This window comes from Podarcis raffonei, chromosome 2 (genome assembly GCF_027172205.1).
Source record: "Podarcis raffonei isolate rPodRaf1 chromosome 2, rPodRaf1.pri, whole genome shotgun sequence".
Classification (NCBI taxonomy): domain Eukaryota; kingdom Metazoa; phylum Chordata; class Lepidosauria; order Squamata; family Lacertidae; genus Podarcis; species Podarcis raffonei.
Genome location: NC_070603.1, coordinates 5,861,012 through 5,884,973, shown reverse-complemented (window position 1 = coordinate 5,884,973; position 23,962 = coordinate 5,861,012). Strand labels below are relative to the sequence as shown.

General features: G+C 49.3%; 1 protein-coding gene across 4 annotated transcripts in view; it reads right to left on the bottom strand.

Moving 5' to 3' along the window:
• Positions 1 to 512: 512 nt before the first annotated feature.
• NCKAP5L (NCK associated protein 5 like) overlaps positions 513 to 23,962 on the bottom strand; it is a 43,170-nt gene continuing 19,720 nt past the window's right edge. For 2 of the 4 annotated variants that reach the window (XM_053371393.1, XM_053371387.1), the window contains exons 2-13: positions 19,632 to 19,701; positions 16,713 to 16,919; positions 14,652 to 14,720; positions 14,468 to 14,506; positions 14,060 to 14,173; positions 12,512 to 12,625; positions 9,175 to 11,279; positions 6,579 to 6,741; positions 4,916 to 4,994; positions 3,549 to 3,869; positions 2,620 to 2,759; positions 513 to 2,280 (exon numbers count right to left, since the gene is read on the bottom strand). In XM_053371393.1, the coding sequence (XP_053227368.1) occupies positions 2,044 to 2,280; positions 2,620 to 2,759; positions 3,549 to 3,869; positions 4,916 to 4,994; positions 6,579 to 6,741; positions 9,175 to 11,279; positions 12,512 to 12,625; positions 14,060 to 14,173; positions 14,468 to 14,506; positions 14,652 to 14,720; positions 16,713 to 16,814 (3,483 nt within the window). In that variant the 5' untranslated portion in view covers positions 16,815 to 16,919; positions 19,632 to 19,701 and the 3' untranslated portion in view covers positions 513 to 2,043. Of the gene's footprint in view, positions 2,281 to 2,619; positions 2,760 to 3,548; positions 3,870 to 4,915; positions 4,995 to 6,578; positions 6,742 to 9,174; positions 11,280 to 12,511; positions 12,626 to 14,059; positions 14,174 to 14,467; positions 14,507 to 14,651; positions 14,721 to 16,712; positions 16,920 to 19,631; positions 19,702 to 20,588; positions 20,707 to 23,962 lie in introns of all 4 variants that reach the window. The other 2 variants (XM_053371404.1, XM_053371414.1) reach the window with 2 other exon arrangements.

Sequence of the window (23,962 nt, the reverse complement as noted above, 5' to 3'; positions counted from 1 at the left end):
TGCAGCCCTAACTCAAGAACCTGCCCCTCCTTGCTGCTTTGGAACAAGTAATTTTATTAGCATCCCACTCCTGATGTATGCCTGTGAGCCACTGTTCTATACTAAAACTAAACCTCATTTCTTCATGCAAAGTGAAAAAGCCGGAGTGGTATCACTATCTCCCTGCCACCCTGTGGCCTGTAACATCCCCCCAGGGTGTCTGACAACTCCAGGTCCAATATTTTAGAAACCATGCTTGCTGCTGCAGTAATACATGTAGACTTCCATGCATGTGGTCAGGGATGTGTATTAGTACTGATAAGGTGCAAGAAAGATGTGAACCGTCTGAAAAGATATCATTTCAAACTGGGATGGGGGTGGATGGGAAATGGTATAGCCCAGACAGCAAAAGGTACAGAAACACACCGCTTAGGGGGATGAGAGACCCTTTTTCAGGAAAGAGAAAAGGCATCGGGGGAGAATGCTGTGCAAGTTGTTCCCCCAAAATCCATGTATCCAATCCAATACACACACATTTTTTTACCCCTTTATTTCCTGGGAGATCAAAAGACAATAAACAGCCTCATTTCATAATAACTTATATAAATTAGTAGAGGAGCAAAAGACATCTTAATGTTTTGTTGTTTTTTTAAAAAACCAAATTCTTTTTTTTTTTTTTAAAGGACAACATAATAAGGAAGACTCGTAAGGAAAGGGGCCTGTACACAGCAAAATAGCACCATCTGGGGAACCACGTGGGGCTCCTTTAGAAACAGGGAAAGGAGAGAAGAGGGGGCCTGAACGTGTGGAAACTAAAACAGCAACATTAGAAACTTAACATTTAAATTGGGGAATACAAGGAAGGGATGGGGAGTGAGGAACCCAGCTGGCCATTCCCGAAACCCACAGAAGTGTTAAGTCCCAGGCATGTGAGGTTCTGGATAAGACGCGTCCTGCCCAGTTGGTTCCTGTGGGGAAGAAGGGCTGTGGGAGCTACTTCATGAAAGAGAGGGAGGTAGAAGCACTACCCTGCCAATCCCTGCGCTCACTCCCACCCCCCACCCACCCACCCCCCACTCAAATAATCTTGTTCGGTACACTCCAGCAGTCACATCTAACTGAGTGAGGAGCCCTGTGCCTCTTCCTGGGTGGTGAGAAATACTGGATTTGGCAAAGTTGCAAATGCTCTCCAAGTGATGAAAGGCAGAGAAGGAAATACGCTCAGCCAATGAGGTAAAAGGGGCAGCTTCTTAGAGGCAAAGAGGGGCGCTTAAGAGGCTCAGGCAGCGCCATCGCTCAGCAACCTTCACCTGCAAAATGGGGGCCAAGGGGGTGAGGATATTGCACTGGTGCACGCTCTGGACAGGCAGCCCACACCCTTGCAATGACCTACCCTTTCAAGAGAACACCCTCTGCTCCAGTCTTTGCCAACCTGGGGGCCTGCCAGACGCTTTGAACCACAACGCCCACCAACTCCAGCCACAGGGAAGGGATGATGGGAGGTGTAGTCCAAAGCGCCTAGAGGGAACCAGGTTGGCAAACGCAACTCTACTCAGAAAACCTCAACTCCAGGCCAGATTTTTCTAGCGTACCTTGGATCCAACGCCTCTCACAGTGAATTTATGCGCCAAATAAAGCGGCCAAGGGTTCAAGCAAAATAAGACAGATCCCACCCCCATCTCCCGTGCTTCAACCAAAGGGTCGCCATTTTAGATGCGCAGGACCCCGAACCCCCACCCCCCATAAGCTAAGCGGGCCTAATGGCGTTCAGCAAGAGTCCATGTGCATGACCCCCACGCTCCATTACCTCCTTCGACCCCTTTCTTCTCTTGGGCAGAGAAGCCTCCTGGTGTCATGGTTTTCACGGTCCCATTTCCTTCTTTTGGGGAGAGGGGCAGGTGGGGGGCGCTGGGTGTGGAAGACGCATCGCCGTGCTCTGGTGCAGGGCCAAGATTTGGTTTGGGAGAATCAAGCAGGTTCCCATGGGCAAGCGTGTGGCCCTCCAAAGCGGCACGTGGCGGTGTCACGTCGAGAAACCTGTGCCCCGCTCCGCCCCCTCCCACCTCAACCCTGGCTGCCGCAGGAGGACAAGCTGTCATAAAGAGAGTCGCTCAGGGACTCGGAGTTCTCCAGGCCCGGCTGCCCTTCTGGGCCCATATCCCTGGAACGGGCCTCCGTGCTGCCCTCCTCGCCCACGTCGGATGCGCTGGGGGTGCGGCTGCTGCTGGTGCTGAAGGCCGGCGAGGCCTGAGGCCCGTCCGACGAGGCCCTTCTCCTCTCGACAACGCTGCAAGCAGAGCCCTGCGGATACAGAGAGCAGCAAGGCTGCTTAGGAGCAGAGGAACACACCAATGGATAGCGGGGGTGGAAGTGGACTGGAACAGAAGTACCGAATGTCCGGCACATTGAAAGCGCCATCTGCAAGCCAGGGCTAGAGCGAGGCATGGCCTAAACAAGCTAGGGAGAACATTTGTCCTCCAGGTCTTGCTGAACTACAACTCCCATCAGCCCCAGCAAGCCCAGCCGCTGGCTAGGAATGGTGGGAGTTGCAGTCCAGTAATGTCTGGAGGGACCAGAGTTCCCCACACCTGGCCTGAGCTGGGCACCTTGGTTTCCCCCAGTCGCCCCACCCTCACTTACCATTGCAGAACCATGAAGGCCCTCCAGGCTGTGAGGGGAGCAGAGGAAGGGGTCGGTGCCAGCGGATGCTTTGGCATTGGGGAAAGTCCAGTTCTTGCTCTGCTGGGCATGCCGTGGCTTGCTGGGTTCATTGCAGAGGTCTGAGGGGGGAAAGTGGAGGTGCAACTCATTAGGGTGGGGGGGGGAGCCAAATTCTCCTTCGCTTTTGAAGAGCCCAGCAGGGAAGTTGCACGAGTCCGGACAAATAAGTGTCAGAGAGATTGCTCACCTGCATCTCTCCCCACAAGCTGAATTTGGGCCCATAGGACAGAACAATTCATTATTATTCTCATCATCACCATCACCATTTCTATACCACTTTATATTTAAAAGAAATTAAATTAAAACCTGACAGTACCAAACTATCGAAGGCTTTTCACCAAAGCCAAACTAAACGTTTTTCCTTCTGCAGTGTTGGCTGGCAGCTTGAGAGGAGTTCCCTACCAGGACAGACTTTGCTCGTGTGCTCAAGACATCGATTCCATAAAACATATTTTGTTGCATTGTGCAAAATATGAGCAAGCCAGGGCTGAACTGATACTACCCTTGCTGGTACCTTTCCCAGGAAAATCAGAAGCTCACTATGTCAGGTTCCTACTGGAAGACCGGACAAATGCTAGAACATTAGCAGTGGCAAGGGTTTTATCGGTGGTTGCAAGAACAAATGATCCCTATACTCTGAACAAAATGCTTGTTTAACCTGGAGGTAGGCTGTCTGAATTGTGCATTGCTTTGTAACGATTTGTTGGGTCTCTGGACCGTAATAAAGATTGATGATGAAAAGAAAAAATCTCAAAGCTGTTTACAAGACATTAAAACATCAAATAAAACAATTCAGAATTAACGGTTGTCCCCCTTCCGCTGCTCACCACCTTCTGGACGATACAAACCTCCTGGGCAGCGATCCCTGCGATCCCGGTGCCTGGGGGGTGGCTCAGCACTGGCTAAGACGCCGTGGAAAGCTGGCATGCTTTGGTGCTTGCTGGGGCCCAGCAGGTCCTCTGCGCTGGGCACCTCCCTCTCCAGCGTCCGGGCCTTGCGGGGAACCCGGGTGACGGGTGGAGGGCCCCTGGCCGGGAAAGGGCCGGCAGACGGAGGGTCGGGTCGGGGCCTTGGTTTAGGCACGCTCTTGCAGGGCATCCCGATGCAGTAGTCTGGCGGCGGAAAGGTGCCGATGCCACTGTCCAGAGTCCGAGTCAGGGAGCTGCACACTGTGGACCACAGGCAGGGACAAAAGGTGGAGTCAGAATCCACATCAAAGGATTCCCTGTCATTCTGACCCTTTCTACTCCAAACAGCTTATATATTGAAAGCTCCAGGTTGCAAGTTTGATCCCCGAATGGGACCCTTTCCAATTCTACAATTCTATGATTCTGCAAATCTTGGTTTAAGGTCTCCCTTAAAAAAGGTAGGAGTTCCTGAAACCTCCCCTCCCGTCTTCTCCCCTCTCCAGCATCCTTGAGCCAACCGTTTGTCTGCTTCGGACCTCATAGATCTTCCTTTCTGCTAGAATTAGCCATAAAATCCTGGGAACACATATTCCAACCGCATTCAAACCAACAGTTATCATCTGTTTTAACGCAGCTTTGATTCAGCGCTATTCTCTTCTTAAATCAGAATTAGAAGCAAGCAGGAGTACTTGCTCTTTGAAATTCATTTTTTTAAAAAAAATAAACTTAAACCACTTTTCATCACAAATCCAAAGCCTAATATACATTTTTGAAAGTTAAGCTCCGAATGTAAGAACTAGATTTGTGGGGGCACAATTCTATTAACAGTAGGCTCAAATCTACAAAGCAGATTTTCTCATGGGAAAGTTACTGGAGACAGGCCCACCAGATCTCCCGCAGGAGGTTTCTCTTCGGCACAGAGAAGACATTAATTTCCACTCTAGGAAGCAATTCTTTATGCCAGTTATTTCCTGTGTACAGATGGAGCACAATTCATGGAAGCCTGCAAAGAATTATGGGAATATCCTCAAAAGGCCTCCACTGAGCTTGATTCTCCTTGTGTAAAAAAGGGGGGGGGCTATATTACACATTAAAGAAGAATGCAATCATTAATCATTATAGAAAGTGGGTCCTTCTATAATGAGAGTGTATTCTCTCATTCAGAGTGCCCATCCTGAATGGCTCTTCTCCCTCCCCAGTCCACCTTGCTTAGTTAAAAGCAGCACAGAGTAACAGTCTGTGTGCACCTTCCAATGCCCGCCTGCCACACTATGTCCCCTCTGCCAGCGACATCCCATAAAGCTCACCTGCAAAGTGCTGGGAGGTCACGGACTCAGCCAGGCTGTCATCGGACGGGATCTCCTCTTGCAAAGTTGCATCACGAAGCTAGAGGGAAACAGGAAGATGATGCTGGTGAGCGGGACTCAGATACTCAGGCGTAGGTGTGGAGGGGGGGCGTAATCCTCCCCTGTCCCGGCCACGGGGGAAAGGGCACCCAACATTTAAGCCTCAAATAAACCAGTGCAGCGTTTTAGCTTTAAAGCCTACACGTGCTTTCTTGAGCACTTTGACTTGTTCTCAATAATTTGGAGTGAAACCATTTGCAGCGCAAAGAGCTTTCCGCTTTGCCTGCACCTTGGAAAACGCAGCTCTTGTGTCAACCCCTTGCCGCTTGGGGGGGGGGAGGAGAGGAGGAGGTAGGGCACAGAATGACGCTGATGTCACAAGAAGGCTCTTTTTAATAAGTAATAATAATAATAATAATAATTTATACCCCGCCCATCTGGCTGGGTTTCCCCAGCCACTCTGGGTAGCTTCCAACCAAATATTAAAAACCATACAGCACCAGACATTAAAAACTTCCCTAACCAGGGCCACCTTCAGTTGTCTTTTAAATGTAAAATAGTTGTTTATTTCCTTGACATCTGAAGGGAGGGTGTTCCACAGGGCGGGGGCCACTACCGAGAAGGCCCTCTGCCTGGTTCCCTGTAACCTCACTTCTCACACCGAGGGAACCGCCAGATGGCCCTTGGAGCTGGAACTCAGTGTCTGGGCAGAACAATGGGGGTGGAGACGCTCCTTCAGGTATACTGGACCAAAACACTTTAGGGCTTTAAAGGTCAGCACCAACACTTTGAATTGTGCTCAGAATCGTACTGGGAGCCAATGTAGGTCTTTCAAGACCAGTGTTATGTGGTCTCGGCGGCTGCCCCCAGTCACCAGTCTAGCTGCCACATTCTGGACTAGTTGTAGTTTCTGGGTCACCTTCAAAGGTAGCCCCACGTAGAGCGCATTGCAGTAGTCCAAGCGGGAGATAACTAGAGCATGCACCGCTCTGGCGAGACAGTCCGCGGGCAGGTAGGGTCTCAGCCTGCGTACCAGATGGAGCTGGTAGACAGCTGCCCTGGATACAGAATTGACCAGAGAGTCCAAAATGACTCCCAGGCTGTGCACATGGTCCTTCAGGGGCAGAGTTACCCCATTCAGGACCAGGGAGTCCTCCACACCAGCCCACCTCCTGTCCCCCAAGAACAGTACTTCTGTCTTGTCAGGATTCAACCTCAATCCATTAGCCGCCATCCATCCTCCAACCGCCTCCAGGCACTCGCCTGGAGGACTGTACATTTTGATGGCAGCTGCCACGGTGCAGAAGTAGCTGGTTAAAAAACAACAACACAGAGGCAGCCTTGAGTCTGAAGGGGGAAATGCAGCCTTTACAGCCGCAGCTGTCTCTGTAGCAGCGACTCTCAAGTAAACCTCATGTGCGAAGAGAGTGGAATAGCCATGCCGCTTGGGGTTGATATCGCTTCAGCAGCGGCGAGGGCTGGGCAGGAGTGGTGGGCTCTGTTTGTCCTCAGTCCCTGGCCCTGCCCCTGGAGAGGGCACCCGCACGCACCCGCCCCAGGTGGCATGGAGACACGCTCCGCCATTGCCAGGACAGGAGGACTCTGGGAGTCACGACTGGCTCACCTTGGCAGGGGCTTCCTGGCAGGCATGGAGGTGGCCAACGATGCCATTGCGTGGAGGCCGGATGAGGCGGGCATCTTTGGCATCATGCAGGCCTCTCTGCAGGCCCTGCAGCTCGTTCTTCTGCTCCAGGTGAGTCTCAAAGGGCGCCTCTTTGCCATCCACCCTGCCACAGAGCAGGTGAGAGGGGAGAAAGATGAAGGCCGGCCCCATATTCTCCCTGAAGCACCTCATTTCCCTGAGCCCCTGAAGGCCAGAAATGTCCGTCTCCTTGAGAGAGTTCTATAGCCCAGCAAAACACACCAGGGTCTCATTTGCCGTTTTTTAAATCTGCTTTTCCGCCCAAGATTTGAAATCAAAATTTCAGAGACCTCACTGCATACACGGCCAGACTAGTTTCCCCCAGGAACAGCCTCTTCTGCCGTTAACCCTCCACTTTTCAACGGGGCTGCCTTGAAAGCGTGGCTGTATCACACAAATGTGGAAATTGGAATTTGATTCAGTTTTTAAAAATAAATACGAAGAAGCAAGTTTCTGGCCCTTGAGACTGCAAGAGAGGATTGGAGGTGTTGCCTTGTGCACCATCAGAACCTAGGGGGAAAGCTGGGCATGGATTTCAGTTATGCTGAACACTGTAACAGCTCTCAGATCCAGAAATTAAATGAAATATGCAGTAATGCAAATCTGTCCTTTCCTCAAAGTCAGGTCACAGAAGGTTTGGTACAGAACATTTGAATACCTTGGTACAGATTTTGCACAGGTAGAGATTTTTAATACATTAGAATCAATAGTCCTGTGTTCTCAGCCAGCCACATAAATGTTTCATAAAATGGCAAGATTTCTGCTGGATCAGACCAGAGATGGCTATCCTGTCTCCCCACAGTGGCCAATCAGATGCCCATGAAAAATCCACAAGGGGCACGTGCTGCTCTTTCCCAGGGACTGCATTTGTGCATCCAGGTGACCTCTCATCCCGGAGGTGGCTTGTAGCCATCATAGCTAGTAAACACCAATGGCCTTTCCCTCTACAAATCTTCCTAATCCCCCTTTAAACTGCTGGCCATCAGCACCACTTAGAGCAGCGCATTCCAGTTTAACATTGCACTGCCATTTGTTTGTCCTAAACCTTCCAACATTCAACTTCACCGGATGACTCCAGGTCCCAGAATTACAAGGGATTGAAACCTCTCTATCCAACTTCTCCACACCATGCATAATTGAGTCCTTTTTTCCAAATTAAAAAGTCCCAAATGAATTAACTTTTCCTTATAAGGAGGCTGTTCCAGCACCCTGGATGTCCTTTTATGTCCCTTTTCCAGCTCCACACTGTCTTTTTTTGAGATGCAGCAATAAGGACTGTACACAGTATTCCATGCATGAAGACATTACTATATTGGGAGTTTTATTTTCCGCTCCATTCCTATTGATCCGCTGCTGCACCCTGAGTTGACGTCTTCCTCAGGCTGTAAACCACAACTCCCAAGATCCCTTTCCTCGTGAGTCACTGCCAGTTTAGACTCCCACAAACAGATATGTGAAGTTTGAAATTTTTGCATCACTTTACACTTACAGGCAACCCCCTATCTCGGGGGGAGCGTGCATTTAGGGTCACTGCGTATGCTGGCAGTGTGCAGAAGCCCATCATGTCCCTAATTCCATCCTCTTCTAGGTACAAAAATGGCCAACGTGCGCACAATTCTTTGAACAAGTGCAAACAGGTTGCCTGTACTTACTTTGAACCTCAGTCATTAAATTTTGAGAGATAACTCAGGAGTTCTTTGCAATTCCTTTTTATTTCTACCACTCTGAACAACTGGGTGTCATCAGCACACTGGAGCACCTCACTGCTCACCCCCAACTCTTGGGTAATTTATGAACGAGACAAAAAGCACCAGTCCCAATACAGATCCTTGGGGGATCCTAAGAAACACCATTTGCTGCGAATGGTGTGTGGGCAGAGTGTTGCTGCCCCCTTGTCTAGCCTGGAGGCTTCCCACAGGGATCTGGGTGGCCAAGTGAAAAAAGGATGCTAAACTAGATGTACCTTTGGCTTGATCCAGCAAGTTCTTCCTCTGTTCTTCTCCAATTTCTCACATCCCTCCACTAAGAGTAACTGTCCTGCTCTTGGCATCCTGTTCTTTTAACTAGTTATCCCAAAAACATTTTCTGCTTCAGGAAGTGGTATGCTTTCTTTTGCTGGAAGTATTTAAGCAGAAGCTAAGCAGTTGTCCACCAGGGATATTTTAGTTGCATTGTGCACTGCAGATGCTGCACTGAGCACGGCCCTGGACTAAATGACTGCTAAGGTCCCTTCAAAGTCTATGAATCTATGGAAAGCGGACCTTCTCTCCTAACCCATTACTGATCGGTTTACTCAGAAGCCGTGGGGGAGGCTTTGACAAAAGGTTTTCAAAAGCCCAAGTATACCGTGATTACCAGATCACCCCTATCCCCATGCTGACTGGCACTCTCAAGGACTCTAAGAAGCTTGTGAGACAGGAGTTACTCTTGCAGAAGCCATGCTGATTCTTCCTCAGCAAGACTCATTCTTCTATGCTGATAACTCTCACAGGAACTGGGCTTCAGCTGCGTCACCTACCTATTGAGCAGCTGCTGCATGAAGTTCTCGGCAGTCACCTCCTGATACATCAGCGTCAGCTGACTGTGGCCGGTGTCGCAGGCGTGGGGCCGGGGCTTGTCCAAGGCCAACCCGTTGATGTAGGCCTTCTCTTCCTCTAGGGCTTTGCGCAGGTCCTCCGCCTTCTCCATGAGTTTGGAAATGTTTAGGCTCTCAGCCTCCAGCCTGCGAGAGACCATCTTGCCCTCCTTGACTTTGGGGGCCTCAGGCCTGCGGCTGAGGGCAGGGAGCTTGCTCTTGCGCAGGCCAAACCAGCTGGCGAGGCCGCTTGAGTTCTTCTGCTTCGCCTCACCTGCTGCCGCCCCTCCTTTGTGCCTGCGCAAAACGTTCTCCTCAATACCTTTCATCACCTTCTCCTCAATGCTGGCTGGAGGTCCAGCTTTGCTGCCCTTGACCGAGTCCAGGCAAGGCGGGTTCTTGCGCCCGACGCTGGTGGGCGTCTTGGCCGGTGCCTGGCACGGCTTGGGCTCCGGGGCGGAGGCCTTGGTTGGGGATTTGGACGGCAACTTGGTCGGGCTCCCATGAGGACTCTTGGTGTTCTTCCCTGGTGGTGGGGGCTTGGGAGGGTTCCTTGCACCCGGGGTTCCTAGCAAGCGGCTCTTGGAGACGTGGTGTTCGGGGTCACTGCCACGGGAGCCGACCGAGTGGGAGGAGTAGCACCGAGGGGCCGGTTCGCCGCCATGGCAAGGCTCGTGGTGCTTGAGGCTGCTGCTTCCGGTGCCCAGCCTGGGGTGAGCCTCGCCAAAGCCCTCGGTGCGCTCACAGAGCCGGGCCGGGGCCCTCCCTTTCTCAAAGCCTGGCGCCTCCTTGCCCTCCGCTCCCTTCAGCCTCCCGAGCACAGTAAGCCGCTCTTTGAAGGGCATGTTGGCTGCCTCAGGCGCCCGCTTGCTGGGCCCGTTTGCCACCTTCTTGGAGCCTTCAGAGGCTCGGCGAGCGAGTGGCGGAGAGTGCCTGCTCTCAGGGCCCGGCTTTTCCCGGCCCCCGGCAAAGGGGCAGGGCTCAAGCGAGACGTCGCTGGGCGGCACGGCACGGAGGGGTGCCGAACGGCACACGGGTGGGAGTGCTTCGGGGACATCCAGCTTGGCATCTCGGGGGGAGTGGGCATGAGGACTGATGGCGCTGCTGAGGGACAGCTCTAAGACATTCTCGTACTCGTGGGGCTTGTGGTAGCCAAAGGGGTCAGGAGAGGTTGGCGTGACTTTGGGGGGCACCGGAACAAGGTGCCGGGCAGCCTTGGGAGAGGGGTGTCCCCCAGCAATGCTGGAGTCGCTGGGAAAGGGACTGTCCGGGGAGCCCTTGCGGCTGGGCGTCGGGGAGTGGTACACCTCGTAGGTGTTGCTGCGACAAGGGATTTTGGAGCTGCGGGTCAGCTGGGGGCTGAGGCGGAGGGCAGCAGGGCTGGGCGGGGGCGGCATCTTGAGCAACTTGAGCACCTTGGAGGGGGAGGGGATGGGCGGGCCTGGGCGGGACTTGTCCTTGCCCTCGCTTGGTGCCAAGACCCCAAGGTAAGTCGGCTCCCTGCAAGCCGAGGGCGGCCCCAAGGCCTCCAGGCAACTGACCGCCTGGATGTGCTTGTAGCTGCCCAGCTGCCCCTCTGGGGCTTCCACCAAGCCAGGCCCATTGGGCTCCCCATTGAGCAGAGCGCTGTCGCCTGCCTCCCTCAGGACCTGGTGCAGGTAAGTCTCCATGTCGCCCAAGTCCAGCTTGTGCTCGGCCAGAGCGCTCAGCAGCACCTGCCCGGGGTGTCCTTTCTCTGGGGGGTCGCCTTCGCCGGCCTCGTCCGAGGAGGAGGAGGAGCTGCCCTCTCCTTTCGGAGGGGGCTGCCTAGAGACCCCTTCCCCCTGCGACAGCAGCAGGCAGGGCCAGGCTTCGGCCGTCACCCCTTCTGGAGAGCCCCCCTGCCCAGGCTCTCTCCAAGGGGAGGGGAAGGCGAGCAGGGGGTCCATCTCCTCCAGCGAGCGAAGCACCTCCAGGATCTGGGCCTTCTTGCGCAGGAACGGGGACAGGGCTTCCAAGGACTGGGGGTTGGGCCCTGGAGTGCCAGCACACTGCTCCTCAGAAATGACCTATGGGGAGTCGGAAAGGGGAGAGGCAAAGTGTAAAAACCTCTAGATCATACACACAAACATACACAAACAGGTTCCAACGATTAAATCATGGCTGAAGATGTCAGGATACTCACAAGCTTCCCACATCTACACGCAGCCCCTTTGCGCAAGCAAGGAGACAAGTCAGGAAGCCTCAGCTGCCCAGAGTCCCCTTAGGCCCAAAGCAGGAAAAATGTGGTCAATGGCTTCCAAGCAAAGCAGGATTTGGTGGCCACCTTTAAACCATGGCTTCGCATCCTGGCTTGTTTGGGAGCCTTCAAACCAGTTTCCTGGTTCAAATGCCATGGGAAGCTATGGCTAACCGAGTTCCTGACCTGTTTTCCTATTTGGAAAGGGATGCACACAGGTGCCTGATGCTCACGCATATCCTGGCTTGTTTGGTTGTCCAAGCCAGTCATTATCTCTGCCTGCATCCCATACTCTGCTGCCCAAGAACCTTTCACCTGGAGATGCCAGCGACTGAACTGGTGGCCTTCTGCACAACCAAGCAAGTGTTCCACTACCACTCTATGGTCCCTTCCCATGCAAAGAACATTTCCAGCTCATGCCACAGCTCCTCTATTCTTGCGGCATAAATTCAGCAAAAAAATCTGGAGGAAGCTTGAGCTGTACAGAGACCGTAAGGGGGAAATGGTGTCTGTGGTGGGGCTGGAATGCTTGACCAGGCGGCTTTTTAGCCCTTACCTCCAACGCCCAATCTTGCATCTGCTGCCTTGCAGGCATATCTGAAAGCCTCAGCTTGCCCCCAGTTTTTGATGCCACCTGGGAATGACGACCCCCCAAGCCTACCAACTGGAACAGTCTCTCACCTGTTAACAGGTGCTTCTACCCAAAGTATCCCCCAGATGGAAAAAAGACCAGCATTCTAATTTTGGGTCCACGTCAGATAATCTCTTCTTCTTCTTCCCTGGGAAACTGGGCTGCGTCCAAAATTCCCATGATTCAGTGCGAGCTGTCGAGCCTGGCACCTTGAGATGTCAGCTGCATCTAAGGTACACACAGTGCCGAGCCGCACAGCAAAGCAGCAATTAATGGCTCTGGGCCCCGTTCCAAGAAGCAAACACCTTCAGTCTCTAAGTTGCGGTGAAACAGGGATGCGACGGGAAGAGTACCGGGGGGGGGCTGGGTGCTGCAGAGGCAGAAAAGACCCTCGCAGGTAATTCAGGGCAGGGGCGCTTTGCAGAACATACCTCTCTCTGCAAGATGCAGTGTCCCAAAGGTAATGAAGCGGGGAGCTTCTCCACCGTGCCTGGCTGGGAGATGGACAATGGATCCGAGAGCAAGGAAGCAGGATGGGCTGGGAGCTGGGGATAGAAGGAGCACCATGAAGGGCAAAGGCACTGCAGCAAGGGAGGAACTGCCACTCTAAACAGCCTCAGTAGAACCGCAGCCAGGCATCCGATACACACAGGCTCATAACCTTCACACAGACACTCAGAGGGAAAACCGCTCTCCACAAGGTGCGTTTCCACTCTGCTTTGGTTAAACTGTTTTAAAATTGCTATGACACACCCTAGGGCATTATGGTGAAGGGAAGGATTAAAAAACAAAACAAAAAAACGCAAATAGATTCCACCCTCAATGGTCTTATGGGGCTTTTAAGATGATGTTGTGTACACCTGGCTTGCTTTAAAATGCATTCCTGAATTCCAAAGGTGAAATGGCAAGGCAGCCAGATAAGCAAGGCTGAAAAGGCCACTGGCAAGTACTGAGTTGCATGAATTACTCAAGGGAACAGTAAGAACAGCTTGTTGGATCAGGCCAAAGGCCCTTCTAGCCAGCACCCTGATCTCATAGTGGCCAGCTGGGGGAAACCCCGTAGGGCAAAGCTCATGAGATTCCACTTAAGATCCCACTTTCATTCACTCACTGATGCTGCCCCTTCACTCCCCACCCACCCAGGCTTCTTATCAGCACAACTGTCACTGGTCAGTCCCAAGAAGCCACTCTGGTTGTCTTCTAACTCAACTGTAGCTGAAACAGTGATGCCAGAGGCAGCCCATGTCCCTTCACCTCCAACCCCAGGAAATCCAAGATGCACTAAGACATGGTGGGTTGTAGGCTGAGATGCACCACGTGAGTAAGATGTACGAAGGCTGCACCGTTAGGAGGACCAGACTATACATTACATAGAAACACATGCAATATAACCATCACCCCATGGCTGTTGTTTCTATGCAAAGCAGTCTAAAACCCAAGGACAGTGGGGATGAAAAGCAACACAGGTTTCTAAAAAATAAAAAATACCTAAAAATAAAGATGGGAGGGATTTAACCTTGTTCTAAGCAGATCACTCTGTCTGCGCAAGCATTTCTGTGGCCTGATTGAATGGTCTAAACCTCTCCTCCCTGCCCCCATGTGCTGGCCTGGGGTTTTTTCTACACACACCCCAGTCCAATTTTGAGGCGGATATTGGGGAGAAGCACCATTGTGCTAGCAGTCGTCTTTGTGTGAGATTCCACAGCCAGGGCTACTTAGCTGAATACACTTTGTCCTATTTTGGGTATGGGATCTGCTCTCTCAATGAAACAGTTTGAAGCACACCAGAAAAAGAGCCATTTCTGGTTTTATGGTTCTAAGACTTCCATCACACACAACCAAGAAGCTTCCTGTTTGTGCATCCATGCAGAGAGCAAGGCTGAGTGCCTGAGAAGAAAAAGTGGGGTGGGGGGGGGGAGAGAGAGAGAGAGAGAGAGAGAGAGAGAGAGAGAGAGAGAGAGGGGGGGGAATGGACCCACCTGGGAGAGAGAGACAGAGGTCAGCTTCTGGTGGAAGAGATCACTCAGGGCCTGGTTTTGTCGCTCAAGGTCAAAGACGCGCTTTTTCAGCTTGATGCATTCTTCACGAAGGTCCTAAGGAAAGAGAAAGGTCAGTGGGCTTCACCCTCTAAGTTGGTGTTTGGGAGACAGCTTCACCCCCACCCCCCACATCCTGCCATCCCACCCCCCACCCCACAGACACATCCTTCAATGAATCAGCTAATAAAGCAGAATGATGTCTGGATGATCCAGTGTAAATCTATCGCTGATGCACTATTATGGTGTCAATGGCAAGTTGCACAATGCACCTGCAAAAACAAGCAAACGTTCTTGGGGGAAACCCTAAATTGTTTGCAACATGAGATTTGCACAAGGTAAGAGACTCACCTTTTGGTTTAACAGCGCCTGCACAACATGATTTGCTACCTGTAGAACAGTAAAAAACAGGTAAGAGGAGGAAACTCTTAAGGACCCTGAAACAGGCTGTAGTCGTCCCGCCCCCCGCCCCCCAAAAAAAGGAAAATGGAAGGGAAAGGCCCTCTTGGAAAATGAGAAGGGAAGGCAGCTGTACCTCATCAAGGCAGCGTTCGTACGTCTCTCGCTGGTTCTCATTGGCTTGTGCCAAAGCCGAATTCTCTGCCTGGGAATATAATCAGACAACAGGTGAGCAAAAGGGCCCAGAATCCCAGCTTTCCTCTCTAGGAAGAAATGGAAGCAAAGAACATCTTGTTTCCCCAACAAGTGAAACTGATTTGTAAAAACGTTACATGGGGGGGGTAATACGAGAGAGAGACACTGCACACACATTTGTAAATCAACAAAATCTTCAATAAATTATAATAATAAAAAAGGCAAAGACTGTTAAAATATTCCGTTCCACCTTAAGGAACAGGCAGGATTGTTGTGTGTCACATGTCTGCTTACACTCCAGCACAGCTTGCTGGAAACTTCTGTTTGTGTATAGCTTTTGCTTAAGCTGCTTGCTTTTGGACATGAAGGAGATCAGACATGTTTTCCTTTTGTCCTGCTGTACACTGAATAAACTGCTTGTAAATATGCTAAAAAAAACTTGTTTCCCTTTCCTGCTCTCCTTTAGCTCCCTTGCCCTACAGGGAAGTTTTTACACTGCGGCATGGCAAGACCAAGGCTTAAGCCCAGGCTTCTGTGATGCAGTTCTGGCCAGTGACGTGGATGGTTTTAAAAAAGAATTAGACCATTTTGTGGCAGCTAAGGCTCTCAATGGCTACTAGCCACAATGGATGTTCTACCCTCACTGCTGAAGGCAGAGGTATGCCTCTGAAGACCAGTTACTAGGAGGAGAGCGCTGGTACACTCATGCCCTGCTAGTGGGATTCCCATAGGGGCATAGGGTTGGCCACTGTGAGAACAAGACGCTGGACAGATGGACCTTTGGCCTGATCCACCAGTGATCTTCTTGCATACTTAAGAACACAGAAGGGTCAAAAGCAACAGCTTCAGTAGGCAGGCAGCCTTCAGAAACAAGAGCAGTGAGTCCTTCCACTCTATTAGCTTGTTGCCCACTGTCCCATAAGTGGACCCACATCACAATCTGCTCTTGCAAAGGGCTCCTACACACTGGAAGAAGGCAGAAGTGGAACTGCACATGGCTCTACTCGCTTCCTCAAGTCACCTGCAAGCCTGCCCCTGCACTCTCTGGGCATACTGTGGTCTTAATTCCATCAGAGTGATCTTTTGACGCTTGGGAGAAGATGCTTCTGCCTCAAAGCCAGGGGACAGGGGCTATTCCATTTCTGCCATACAAAAATATGCCACTAAAGGCAAGTCAAACATTCTTTTTTTTTTTAATGGCCAGTGTTACATGACTAAATGGACAAAATAAATGACCATGTGTCTCCAGAGATGGTGGAACAGAGCACTAGCAGAGCCAACTAGCGCCACTCCCATCAGCCCCAACCAGTACAGCCAATGGTCAGGCATGATGGGAGTTGTTGTCTATCAACCTTTTGAAGGCACCACATTGACTAACCCTAGTTTAACTCAATCCAGATCCTGGCTGGGGGGGGGGGCACCGACACAGGAAAACTTTGTAGAAATTTTGTTTCCCTTCATAATCTTTCATAAATGGAGGTAAGTGAACGGACCACCAAATGTTATTCCTATCTGGAATGTGATGTACTAACGAGCCTAGTTTTGTACAAAAAGAAACAAGGCAGGTTCATTATCCCAATTGATCCCCACCCCACTTTGTTAACTGCTACGGAAGAATATTCACAATGAAATCTATTGTGTTATAAAAAACCAGATTCACAGTAGCTGTTTTGGATCTAGGTTTTTGTGAGCCTCCTCCAACCACCTTCCCTGGAAGCCTGCCCTCACCCCCAGCAAAACGGAATGTCACTCACATTCACTTCCAAAATCTTAAATCTAACCTCCCAGTGACTGGTAGAAGCCTCGGAGGGCCAATGAGGCATCAGTGGGTCCAGGGCAGTTCCCCAGCCAAGTGAAACAGATGCTATTTTGGTCCCTCGCCAAAGGAAAAACCACCCCACTCACAAAAAGTGTGTGTGGGGGGTTTTCTTAGGGTCTTAAGCCATTACCTCTGTCACTCCTTGTGCCTAAACTCTTCTGGGGAGAAAACTAAGGAACGTACCTCCAGCTCCCGGAGCCTCTGAAGCAGCTCCTGGGTTGTCATGGGCTCACTGCTGCCTCCTTCTGGCTTCATCTCTCCCTGTAGCTTGGCTTCAGACATCATTTCCTTTGGACAGAAAAGGCAGAGACCTCTCTCCCCAGGGGCAGCAGACTGCTGAAGTGCCAATAATCATGCTCCTTGCCACAGACAGAGGAGCGCCAGCAAATCCTGGGCAGGGCGGAAGAGGGTGAAAAACCATCAGCAAGAAGCCACTCTTACAATTACAATTAATCCAGAATGCGGCAGCTAGACTGGTGACTGGGGGCGGCCGCCAAGACCACATAACACCGGTCTTGAAAGACCTACATTGGCTCCCAGTACATTTCCGAGCACAATTCAAAGTGTTGGTGCTGACCTTTAAAGCCCTAAATGGCCTCGGCCCAGTATACCTGAAGGAGCGTCTCCACCTCCATCGTTCTGCCCGGACACTGAGGTCCAGCTCCGAGGGCCTTCTGGCGGTTCCCTCCCTGCGAGAAGTGAGCTTACAGGGAACTAGGCAGAGGGCCTTCTCGGTGGTGGCTCCTGCCCTGTGGAACGCCCTCCCATCAGATGTTAAAGGAACAAACAATATCTGACTTTTAGAAGACATCTGAAGGCAGCCCTGTTTAGGAAAGTTTTTTTAATGACTGATGTTTTAATGTATTTTTAATCTCCTGCTGGAAGCTGCCCAGAGTGGCTGGGGAAACCCAGCCAGATGGGCGGAGTATAAGTAATAAATTTTTTATTATTATTATTATTATTATTATTATTATTATTATTATTATTAATACTACTACTACTACTACTACAGAAACGGCATTTGGTGATGAAAGCAAGGCTGCATGCTTTTCTTTCCCCTTTCAGAGCTGGACGGGCACAACAAGTGCATCTCGCATGGTGGGGAAGCTGCTTCCGTTGGGTTTCTGCCTGTGGCAATGCTGGCAAAGGCACAGAGTTTCTGTTGTGCGGCTGTTATTGAGGGGCAGAGCAGAAGGTAGCAGATCTGTTCAGACTGTAACTACGGTTCAGCCTGGCCTTCTTAAGAGCTCAGCTTTGTACACAGTGTCCCAAGCAGGCAGCTCACATGGCAAAGCCTGCCCTAAATGGCCAATCTCTCCTCCCAACCCAGCGTCTTCAGATTCAGGTGCAGGGAGAGTTGCACAGTCTTCTCCCTGTGCATGACTTCAGGAAGTAAGAACTGGGGGAAGACACCAGTTCCAGCAGACGGACAATGGCCTGGTCCCTGCTTAACACTAAGCCAAACCATGGCTTAGCATAAATGCACGAGCATGCAGGCTCCAGCAGCGCAGAGAACTCAGCCGCTTTGCTCTTTCTCTGGTCCCAATGTGAACTAAGCTGTGGTTTGGGCTTTGCATGTTGTCTACACCTGGGCTTGTGGTTTATTTCCACCAGACAATCCACAAGGTGTAAGCAAACACTACAGCTCATGGTTTGCCGGGTCTGGAATGAGACAAGCCACAAGCCCAGGTTTGGATAACATGGCTTAACTCACAGCAGCACAGGAGGAGGAACAAAGCAATCACAATCTCCTCTGTGGCACAATTCGCTCTAAGCCACAGTTTGGCTTAGCGTTAAGTACAACCGAGCCATTATGACCCATTTTATTCGGCTGGGAATGTGGTGTTATCAAGCTTCCTCTGAATGACTATTAAGCCGTTTTTCCAATATTGATTTCCCCCCTCTTTTTTTTGCATTTCTCCATTTTCTACAATTCAAAAATAATAATAAAGCTACACTGAACTGGAATGTATCTTCTGGACTAAAAGAGGCAGAGCTCTGGCGTAGAGCACATACTTCACCTAGTGCCTTTTTCATTGAATAAATCTTGGGTGTCAAGTCTTTGCCAGAGACTTTGATGGGCTGCTGCCAATCAAAGGAGATTGTACTGGGCTCAGCAGACTAATGGTCTGCCTCAGGGTAAGGCCGCTTCACAGGTTCTTAGCACCACCTGGGAGAGAATAATCAGTCTCAAGCTGGTGCAGCCTTTACACCAGGGAAGCTGTGACCTTTCAGAGGTTGTTGGACTCCCAACTAACTCCCACCAGTCCCAGCCAACGGATGCTGGTGGGAGATACAGCCCAACAACACACAGCTTAGTTGGTAGAGCATGAAACTCTTAATCTTGAGGTTGTGGGCTCATGCCCCACATTGGGCAAAAGATTCCTGAATTGCAAGGACTTGGGTGAGATGACCCTATATTTCTATGATTCTAACTTCGGGGTGCGAGTGGCGCTGTGGGTTAAACCACAGAGCCTAGGACTTGCCGATCAGAAGGTCGGCGGTTCGAATCCCCGCGACGGGGTGAGCTCCCGTTGCTCAGTCCCAGCTCCTGCCCACCTAGCAGTTCGAAAGCACGTCAAAGTGCAAGTAGATAAATAGGTACCACTCCGGTGGGAAGGTAAACGGCGTTTCCGTGCGCTGCTACGGTTCGCCAGAAGCGACTTAGTCATGCTGGCCACATGACCCGGAAGCTGTCTGCAGGCAAACACCGGCTCCCTTGGCCTATAGAGCGAGATGAGCGCACAAACCCAGAGTCGTCCACGACTGGACCTAATGGTCAGGGGTCCCTTTACCTTTAACTTTGGAGGGCCACCGCTTCCAACATAGGAGTCTGCATACAAGGCATGTAAGCTCTAACGCTGTGCCTCAGGGCCTGAAATATCAACCTGTGCAAGCCATTTAAGATCCGCCCAAATGCAAACCCATCACCTTGGGTGGCAGACTTCAGCGGAAGGCAGATCTGACCACAAGCAAACGCTCCCTAATGGATCGGGTCTCACGATCATTCATTCTCCGGGGAAGTGGGAGTGCTTCAGTCTGGATTTTGCACCTCAGACACCAAAGTATCTTTGGCTGACCACGTATCCGTCGGTCTTTTACCTTTCTCAAAGGACCCAGAGGTAGACGCTGTGGATGACTGGATCTCCAGGCCTTCCTTAGTCGCTCCTACCTGAAAGAGAAGAGAAGCCCCCTAAGATTAAGGCTTTCTGGGAAATGATATATAATGAATTGAAAAAGGTATTTAAATATACCTTCTTGAAGAAACCAGAGGCCTTTCTCTTGGGCATGGTCGGCCAGTTGGTGTTAAAAAAGGATAGAACTTTCTTTATGTATGCTACAACAGCAGCAAGAATACTTATTGCAAAGTATTGGAAGACGCAAGATTTACCCACTCTGGAAGAATGGCAGATGAAGATGATCGACTGTATGGGATTGGCAGAAATGACTGGCAGAATCCGTGACCAGGGAGAAGAGTCGGCGGAAGAAGACTGGAAGAAATTTAAGGACTATTTACAGAAATATTGTAAAATTAAAGAATGTTGAATGATGTTGGATAGAAATTAAGGGGTTTCCAGCTGCAATGTTTTGAGATAAGGATTTGCTGAGTAAATAATTTGAATTGGAATACAAGAAGGGGAGGTATGAGGAGGTCAGGGAAATATGTCATTGAAAATTAAGTATTGTGAACTGTATGTGTTTTTAAACTTTTTTGCTTTTTTCTTTTTGTTTGTATAAAATTGGAAATTTAATAAATATCTTTATTAAAAAAAAAAGAAAGAGAAGAGAAGCCAAGTAGATTGGGTTACTGCCTGAGGCAGACCCGGAAGCTGCAGCTAGTGCAAAAGGCAGCAGTTTGACTGCTCACTGGGGAGAAAAATCGCCATCACATCACGCCACTGCTGAAGGAATTGCCTGGCTGCCGATTAGCCACCAGGCTAGGTTCAAGGTTGTAGTACTGCTGTACAAAGCCCTACACAGCCTGGGACCAGGACACCCAAAAGATCGCCTCACCCCCTACATACCCAACTGATTGCTGCGTTCTGCAGGAGGACTTACCCTGCGGAACTCACTCCCACTGCATATCAGACAGTTGCCTTTTCTATTGTTTTTTTGGCACCTGCCAAAGATGTTCCTCTTTCAACAAGCCTTCGGAATTCTTTATCCCAGTTGATACCTGCCGTGGATATGAACTTATTTCATGGATGTGTTGTAGTTTTAAACTGCTTTTATATTTTTGGGGTTGGTTTTTAAAAATTGTTTTTATACACATTTGTTTTTAACATATATGTTTCATTTATGTCATTATATTGTAAATCACTTTGAGATGTCTGAAAGGAAGAGATTCAAAAATCAATGAAGGGATTAACTAACAGATTTACAAAAAACGATATATGCCACCCTCCCCCCTAGAAATTTTGTGGTGCGTTTTAAACCAGGACTAGGGAGCCTGTGGCCCTCCAGTCGCTGGTGGACTCAAGAACGATGGAGTTGTGGTGGTCAGACCATTCCCAGAGAGTCATCCATTCCCTTTCCCTGCTCTAGACAGATTCAAGAGAGGCTTTGAGCCACAATAGCCAACTAGGGCCTATAGCCTTATAAGCCCACTCAACAATTTTGATCTGCAGATCTGGCATTTTACAAGTGCCACATAATGTTCTTTCCACACTTCCAAGGAATCAGCCGTTCAGTATGGCAGCCCCTGCACTTCGGAACTCCCTGCCCATTGAAATTAGGCAGGCACCTTCGCTGTACTGTTTTGAGAGCCAGATAAAATTTACACGTCTGGATAAACAAAAAAGTTCTTGACAGGCATTTTAGTAAGTTATTTTATTTTATAATTTGCATTTAAATTGATTTGATTTTAAATAATTTGATTTTATTTTTCAAAATTTCAGGCTAGCTTGTTTTTAGTATCTGATTTATCGGCACATTGTACATTTTATGCAACCCACTTTCAGGTTTTGGCAAGAGCAGTATATAAATTCTGTTAAATAAATCAAAACACAAAAAAGGGAATAGAGGCATATCAGACACTCAAGAGAGGAAGTGGAAGGGCCAGACAGCTACAGAGAGGTATTTTTAACTCAGGGACCTCTCCACATGCTCCCCCCCCCCCCAATAACTTCCTCTTGGCCATTCTCCACTCCAGTGGTAAGTTCACATTTACAAAGTGCAAAAAAGGTCCGTCCACCCCTTTGAGTTTTATACAGTATATGTATTTATTTATTTAGAAATATTTATGTGCCACTTAACATTTCAAAAATCTTGAAGCAGTGTAAAGTCTTAAAAAAGCAAGCAATATAGGCTGAAAGAAGATAACCTAAAACCAGCAAAACAGCAGTATAAAAACACATAAAAGCAAATAAAATAGACACTCGCACTCAAAGGATTCAAACACACAAAATGGGGCCTGATTCTTGTGGGTCAGGAAATGCTTGAGTTTTTAAAAGGCAAGCCTTTGTAAGGTATCTGAAGTATCTGATGGTTGCTGCTTCACATACACCAGAGGAGAAGGGAGCAGGGGCAACAGCAGAAAAATGTGTGTTTATGGGGTCACTGCCCTGGGGTATTCTGTATTCTGAGAATTTCTCCAGGTGATCCAAGCGATCCTACAGGGGCAGGTGCTTTTTCAGGTACCGTATTTTTTGCACCATAACACTCACTTTTTTCCTCCTAGAAAGTAAGGGGAAATGTCTGTGCGTGTTATGGAGCGAATGCCTGCGGGCGGCAGGGGGGATCTGCTGCAGTTGTGAGCAGAGGATCCATGGTTCCCCTTCCTTCCCTCCTCTGCGGTTACAAAGCATGGATACACATGGATCCTCAGGATTTTTGCACTGGGCTACTCCAAACTCACTGTCAGATCACATGTCTGTGGCCACAGCATGAACCACAAAAATAATATATCCACTATTTCGTTTAGAATATTTTTTTCTTGTTTTCCTCCTCTAAAAACTACGTGCGTGTTATGGTCTGGTGCTATAGAGCGAAAAATACGGTAGTCGTTCATAGAACCATATAACTGAAGAGTTAGAAGGAACCCTGTGGGTCATCCTAGTCAAACCCCTTGCAGGTCTGTATATGTTATAACAAGACCTTGAACATGCCCTGGTAGCTGATGTCCAGATTTTATTTACTTGACAAGACTTACATCTCATTTAATCAACAAACAAACCTCTAATTGGGTTAGATAAAACAAGATTGCTTCCACAGCACCACCCAAAGGATAAATTCATGAAGGACTTGTCTATCAGTTTCATCCCCCATCATCAGGTCCAGTTGGCAAGCTTCCCAAAGGAATATGTTAACGAGGCAGAATCCTGGACAAGGTAGAGCTGTGGTCTGATTCAGAGGATGTCCCCAAGAATGTCCTCCACAGCAGGGATGAGAAAGCTGTGGTCCTCTGAAAGTGCTTGAACTCCAACTTCCATCAGCCCCAACCAGAACGGCCAAGGGGCAGAGATGGTGGAAGCTGTAACCCAACAGTAAGTGGAAGGTCAGATCCTTCATCCCTCTCTACAGACACAGGACGTGGTGTGTGTGTCCGCAAGGCTCCCTAACAGTCAAGAGCAGTGCAGGAAGAAACAGTGCAGCAAATCTCACCATCTTCAACCTACTCCACTATGGCCTGTTCCAATTGGCAACAGCTCTGTGGGATCTTGGGGAAGGTGGTCTTTCACAGCCCGGCTATTTGATCTCCCTTAAGAAGCAGCTAGCCTAAGAACTAAGTTCTATTGCCACCACCAGTGTATAACTTTCTTAACCCCATCAGTTGGGTGTCTGGACTGGTTCTAGTACATGTTGTGGTTGTGGTGGTTTTAATTTAAAAAATCAAATCCTTCTATTCTTTCATGAAGCTCAGAGTAGCAGACCTCACCCCCAGTTGTTAATTGGCCCAAATTCATCCAGTGAGCTGTATGGTTGAACAGAGATCTGAACCCAGGACTCTAAACCCATTTAACATTCTAAACCCAACACTCCAGCTGCTACACACACTCTTGTGAGTGATCCACTCCTTGTTGTCATGAGGGGTTCACACACACACACACACACACACACAGAGAGAGAGAGAGAGAGAGAGAGAGAGAGAGAGAGAGAGAGAGAGAAAGAAAGAAAGAAAGAAAGAAAGAAAGAAAGAATGAATGAATTATATTTTAATCTTGAGGGGAGACATGTGTCAACATTGTAATCAGAGAAGGGTAGGAAAGCAGAAATTCTAGTTTTCTTTTTTACAGAATATAATGCATACAATGCTCACAGATTAAATATAAATATATATGAATAAGTGTGTGTATATATAATCTTCAAAAATTATCTTGTTCTATCAATCATGGCCATTTAGACTAACACAGTATCATTGCTATTATAATAAACATCTAATGTATTATATTACATTGTACTATACTAGTTTATGAATTAATTTTAATCTCTCT